General features: G+C 44.5%; 1 protein-coding gene across 1 annotated transcript in view; it reads left to right on the top strand.

The window, feature by feature from the left end:
- Window positions 1-4,229: 4,229 nt before the first annotated feature.
- The window catches only part of phip (PHIP subunit of CUL4-Ring ligase complex), a gene marked incomplete at its 5' end in the record, with an annotated part of 45,922 nt that continues 44,014 nt past the window's right edge, over window positions 4,230-6,137 (top strand). Inside the window, 6 exon segments of the mRNA XM_083934683.1 lie at window positions 4,230-4,281; window positions 4,284-4,317; window positions 4,319-4,371; window positions 4,486-4,544; window positions 4,630-4,659; window positions 4,811-4,870. Of these exon segments, the coding sequence (XP_083790809.1) occupies window positions 4,230-4,281; window positions 4,284-4,317; window positions 4,319-4,371; window positions 4,486-4,544; window positions 4,630-4,659; window positions 4,811-4,870 (288 nt within the window).

The raw sequence follows: 6,137 nt of genomic DNA on the forward strand, positions 1-6,137 counted from the left end.
AAGTTGATGTCACATGGCCTTTTTCTTTGTGTGTTTTTCTGTCTCTTCTCTTATTGATGTATAAAACTACTGTTTTTATAGTTTCTCTAGTCGGACAGCAATGCCATCTTAGCTGTAGTGTACCGTAAATGTCTTCCTTCACCTATGTTGGGTTTGGTATTTTGGAAAACTCAGTTAATCTGTGTTTCGCTCTATGAGACACCATGAGCATAAGTGCACATGCTCTGCTTGGGTTCGAGAGCTCCTTTCCACTCCGTTCATGTTTAGAATGAGTGCTGTGTTTCTGTGCATATCTTTGTGTGTGTGTGTGTGTGTGTGTGTGTGTGTGAGGGGTCACCAGGGGCACGTGGCTGAGTTAAATACAACTGCTGTGTCAGGAAGTGAAAGGTCAGCAATTGCCAGTGTGGTGGGACCAACGAAACCGCACAGTCTCTTCATTTTGGGACAAACTGTCACTCACACTCATTGACCAATGATGTGCGCCTTTATTTGAACATGCGGAGGTGTGGCGCGATGATGTCTGGATACCACAGACACTGGAGAGGCCCATTAAAAAAAAATCAGGAGCAACAGTCAACAATATGAAGCATCTTTTAAAAGAATTGAACAGCAGTGGGACTGTGTGCATCGCAAAAGCGCTGATTTTATCTGAATATACCTTTGACGGATTTGTTTCTTCTCCACTATATGATGTGACCTTTTAACCCAAACCACTTAATCCAGAGTGAAGCTGATGATTCAATCTCCGCAGCCATGCTCTGTAGACCTCAGCAGCTACGAGAACACGTTGACAGTGATGTATGATAAATGTTTACACCACAGAAATATCCATCATGGTAGAGCTACAACGGCAGCATAGGAAAATGGTTCAAAGAGGCTTGACAAACCTCTTACACTGCGAAAAAGCACATCTATCTATGATATCTGTACAAATATCTAGCTCCTGTGTATGACGGTATAACAAGACGTAGTAAAGGTTGTGGATTTATTTTCAATTCGATTTTATTTACAGTGCCAAATCATAACAAAAGCTAGCTCAGGACGCTTTACAGAGTAGGTATAGACCACACTTTATGACTTATTTATGATTTACATAGACCCAACAATTCCCCCCTTAGAGTAGAGATAATAAAGCTCACCTAGTTTCAAATAACAAAAAAAAATATTGTTTTTGTAGAACCACTGTATCCATAAACAAATACATTGACTAAGGTGTTACTGATCCCATTTCCCTCATTGCTCTGAACCTTTGACTCCTCTGTGGCCCTGTACAGAGGTGTGTGCTGCAGAGTGAGGTTGCCTCCTTGTGGCCACGCCGGCCAGCACAACAACAACAACAACAACAACACTAGAGGGGTCAGGATGACAAGTGACATGGAAGTGACTGACAGACCTAGAGATCCAAACCTGACCTTTCTGTGTGAAGAACAGATTGCAGGAGGGTCTAATCAAGTGGTCTCAAGAGACCACTGTAGGCTGGTTGACACATAGGAGGTGGCACTGACTGTAACGGCTGCAGGGTCGCTGTACGTGCAGTTTCACTTTCACTCTGAATAAGCTGCAGAGGAGAGGATGCAAGGAAACAAAAGTCATCAAGCATTCCTTTATTATTACCAGGCCTGGATCACCGTTCTTCAGAGTGCTTGTCAGTCACTGTACCTTAGATTACACTCTTTTCAGATCCATGGGAGTAAAGTGACAAAATGAGTGAATGTTAATACATTTGACACAGCTGACCTAACTCTATCAGTGCAGGGTCAACACACACGTGGATGCAGGAGGAGCAGAACATGCCGATTGCTTTGTTGTGGAGTAGAGAATAAGTTATAACCTCATATGACCCAATAATCTCCGAACCCCCAACTGCTCAGGGCGCCGGTCCACTGGCAGCCCCCTCGCTCTGACATCTCTCCTTAATTGCATGTATATAGGTCCTGTCTGTGCATGTGTGTGTATTTCGGGCCTGTGTGTGTGTAACATGATTACTAATAGAGTGAATTAATAAAGTAAGGGATTAATAAAGTAATTCTTCTTCTTCTTCTTAATCTGTCAGAACACTTTTGACACCAAACTAAAAAAGCCACTGGATGCTCACATTACCTGCCTAAATGATCTGTGTTATCTGTGGTTCCCTAAATAAATTCATAAGTGCTGAGTGAAGCATACAACACATTTACATTCAATGACACGTCACTATAAGAGGTTGAAGATGTGATGAGATGAGATCACTGAACATCACTGGTGTCCTTTACAAAACAAAAACCAGTTCAGGCAAGGTATGGGACAGTACGTCTGTGTGTCCGTATTTCATAAGAAATACAGGAAAGAAAACTACATTCATATATATTTTTATAATTTAATGTCAGTATTTAATAGAGAATTAGTCAAGTTTTTATAGCATAAGCATCTCCCCAGCCACAAACGTGTCAGTTCCCAGGGAACTAAGTGAGACAAGCTCTACATTTACATTTCTATACCAGTGTTTATGACTTATTCTTTAAATAATATGCATAATATAGCTAGGAATAATTCATTCTTTAGCTAGATTACACCATGAGCGCCTGCACACGTGCACAGGATTTACCCTGAGGTGAAAAGAAAATAGAGAAATACAAATCAGTGTTTTTTAAATACACTCTTCAGGTGTGTTTATCTCGTATTTTGTGGTTTCCCTGGATTTATGTAACAAATGCCAACATCGGCCTCATTCAGGAAGTGGTTGGTTTTGCAATGAATACAGTAGCATCAGGGACATTTCCACATAAAGATAAAACTGTACTGATATTTGTAATTTGAGGTAATTAATTACTCTGCTTATGCTTTCATTGGTGTCTTACTTCAAATCAAACAGAGCAAACAGTTCGTAAGGTCACTAAGAGACCAGAGCGTGTGTTATGTTGGGCAGCTGCACACATGCACAGGATTTACCCTGAGGTGAAAAGAAAATAGAGAGATACAAATCTGTGTTTTTAAAATACACTCTTCAGGTGTGTTTATATCGTATTTTGTGGTTTCCCTGGATTTATGTAACAAATGCCAACATCGGCCTTACTCAGGAAGTGGTTTGTTTTGCAATTAATACAGTAGCATCATGGTCCTTTCAACAAAATGAAGAAAACTGTCCTAATATTTGTAATTAATTAGTCTGCTTATGCTTTCATTGACGTCTTACCCTATATCAAAACAGAGCAAACAGTTCATAAGGTCACTAAGAGACCAGGAGCGTGTGTTTTGTTGGGCAGCTGCTGCAAAACACATGCAGGGAATATTTACTAAAGATATTAAATGCACCCTTTACACAAATAACAGCATCTTATTTAATTATAGGAAATAAAACCTTAGTGTTCCCTATTTTTTCAGAACTTTCTAGTGAACCACAGAGGAAGTGTGCTGTGTGAGCTGCTTCCTTGATCACTTCCTTTGATGATCTATGTTGCAGAAATGTCTCATTGGCGTTAAATTCCTCTAACTCACGAGGTATCCTTCATTAAGCTGCATTCCCCTTCTTCTGCAACCCTTCCCCCATTTTACTGCTCTGCCACTATTTGGAAGAGAAATGGACGACTTCCCCACACAACAGCTCCGGGAGAGAGTGGGTGTGTTGGCTTTACCTCTTGTTACACGTTAACGACGGCGTATTAACAACGAGGGACACACGGCACGGACACGGCCGGGCTGTGTTATTTCATGAAACCCCAGCTGCAACGCTCAGCTCGGCTGCAAATCCCCCCTCAAACACGGTGGCCATCTTCTACATCCGCAGCTAAAAATGCAGGAAAATAGACCAGCAATTGCGTTGTATTCATCCGCAACAGGCTTTTTAAACTATGCTTATGTATGCTTGGAATTATTAAAACTTGATAAATGCGATTTAACTTGAGAAATAGCAGCCATTCTGCAGCAGCAGTGTGTCCTCTCCTCTACAGAGGGCTGCCATTTCTACCTCCCCTTCACGGTGAAACACACGCACCACGCGTATTCTTCCGCAGAGGGCTTGCGCTTTTTTTTTCTATTGAGGGGGGGAGGGGGATTTAAACAAACGTGCCTCCACAGGTGACAACCCGCCGCTAAAAATCACCCCGAGGGGCAGTGAGCTCGGGGGTGAGACAGCGGTTGCTTCATTTGTCGGGGAAGACGGCGTTTTAGGGGGTAAACCGCGCACCGCGCACTAGTCGTCGCTTCGCGGAGGGATACTCGACGCAGCCGGGACTCCGTGCGCGCGGAGCTGAATGGAGGCAGCCTCTTCCTGGTGGATAAACAGTGACAGCTACAGGGCAGCCACCTAGACCCACCACACAGGCTGTGGCGCTGCCCTGGCAAACAACACCAAAATGGCTTCAGACAGTACACACATCGCGCAGTTGACTTCTGGTGAGTAAAAGGAGCTCGGAGAGTGTGTCATGGTTGTTTTAATACCCCCCCAGTTTCCTCGGTGCCCTCTTCTAACGCAGCTCCCGTCCTCTTCTCCCCCTCCGACCATACCAGAACTGTACTTCCTAATAGCCCGATTTCTAGAAGCTGGACCGTGTCAAAAAGCAGCCGAGGTTGGTGTTTTCGCGTTTTAGGATCATTTATAACACGCAGGAAATTGTCACGGGGTGTAATTGTGTATTTTGATCCTATTTTCAGACCCTGATAAGGGAGGTGGAGGAGAAGGAGGTAAGCAGTCAGCACCACGAGAGGGATGCTTCTCTGTGCACTGTACTTTGTGATGTTGCCCATACTCTGATTTATCATTTACTGTTTTAAAACATTGCTGGATTTATGTTTGAACTGGAGGATCACAGTGCACACTGTCTTTCTACCCCAGCTGCTACCCATACGGCTGGACTGGACAGGGCAGGAGCACCCCGGGACGTACGAAAATTTGGTAAGGGAGCTCTATAAGTGAGGAAAAAGTTTTTAGAGAGCAAAATAAAAATTGAATTTCCCGCAATTTTTAAATCAGGTGGTGAAGGGAAAAAAAAACTGTAAAGGACTTTGCAGGGCGAGCTGGCTGCAAGTTTTGGGGAGGGGGCCGGTCCCGGGGCACCGAGATGGGGTCGGGTCCCAGCCTCCTGTGCACCGTGGTGTGCGAGTTGGGTGCCATGCATGTGCAAAAGGTCGCAATAGTTGTTGGGGAAATGTGTGTGAAATGTTGATACGTCATGAGTGTTGTGGTGTAGGAGCGCCAGGATCCGGAGGAGGGACTCCCTGCGCCACTAAACCAGAGAGAGATGGAGGCGCTCTTGTCCTGCAAGAAGCATAATTCGTGTGCACGGGGTTGAAAACACACAGGGGGGCAAGAGTTAGAGAACAGGAGGTGGGTTTTTTTTTTTTCTTGGAGGAGAATATAAACAGTATATTCAGTAAAGCTGGAGTTGCGGCGCCCGTTTGAGCGCACGGCAGCCGCTCGGGTGCCGTGGAGTCATTTTCGAGGGCAGCTTTTTTTGGGGGGGTGGGATCGAGGTGAGAGCTCGGATGGAAGAGAATGTGTCCGTGTGAAGATGCGAGGTAACGTTGGGCTGATCTCTTCTAATGGCTGCGTTAATTGACGCGCTAATTGTCATGTAAACAAACGGGGCTCGCCTTAAAGCGCCGTTTACGCATGGGGGCGTGGAGAGAATTAATCACCTCTCACACGTTTGTTTCTGTGCCGCTCTGATCAAAGTGCCCCCTTTTTATTAGTGCCTTTTTATCTGATTGGAGTTTTATTTGAACACTGATATAAAAATAATAATCTAATTAATTTTTTTCTGTTGTTTTTTGTGCAAATACCTGCGTTTTGTAGCGCGCCCTTTTCATTTGCGCACACGCGGACAGACGCACATCCGAGACGGTTAAGTGTCGATTCCCCGGGACGCACGTTTGTACCTTAAAGACATTATTGACAGTGTCTTTCTTCCTGTCTGTGTGTGTTTTTCTCTCTCTCTTCCTGCTTGGCTCATTCGGCTCCCCGTGCCTCCTCCTCCTCCTCCCGTTCCCCGCCGATCAGCCTGCCTCCTGTTTATTGTGCATTATTTCCTCTATTAATTTTTTCTTCTTCTTCTTTTTTTACTGCGGATGGTTTTTAATTATGAGACCGAATAGAAATAGAGCTTTTAGAGGCAGGGGCGCGGGATCACGGAGGGGGTGGATGTGTTCTCCAGCGGTTGTAG

Source organism: Echiichthys vipera (assembly GCF_963691815.1).
Source record: "Echiichthys vipera genome assembly, chromosome: 19".
In the NCBI taxonomy this organism is placed as follows: domain Eukaryota; kingdom Metazoa; phylum Chordata; class Actinopteri; order Perciformes; family Trachinidae; genus Echiichthys; species Echiichthys vipera.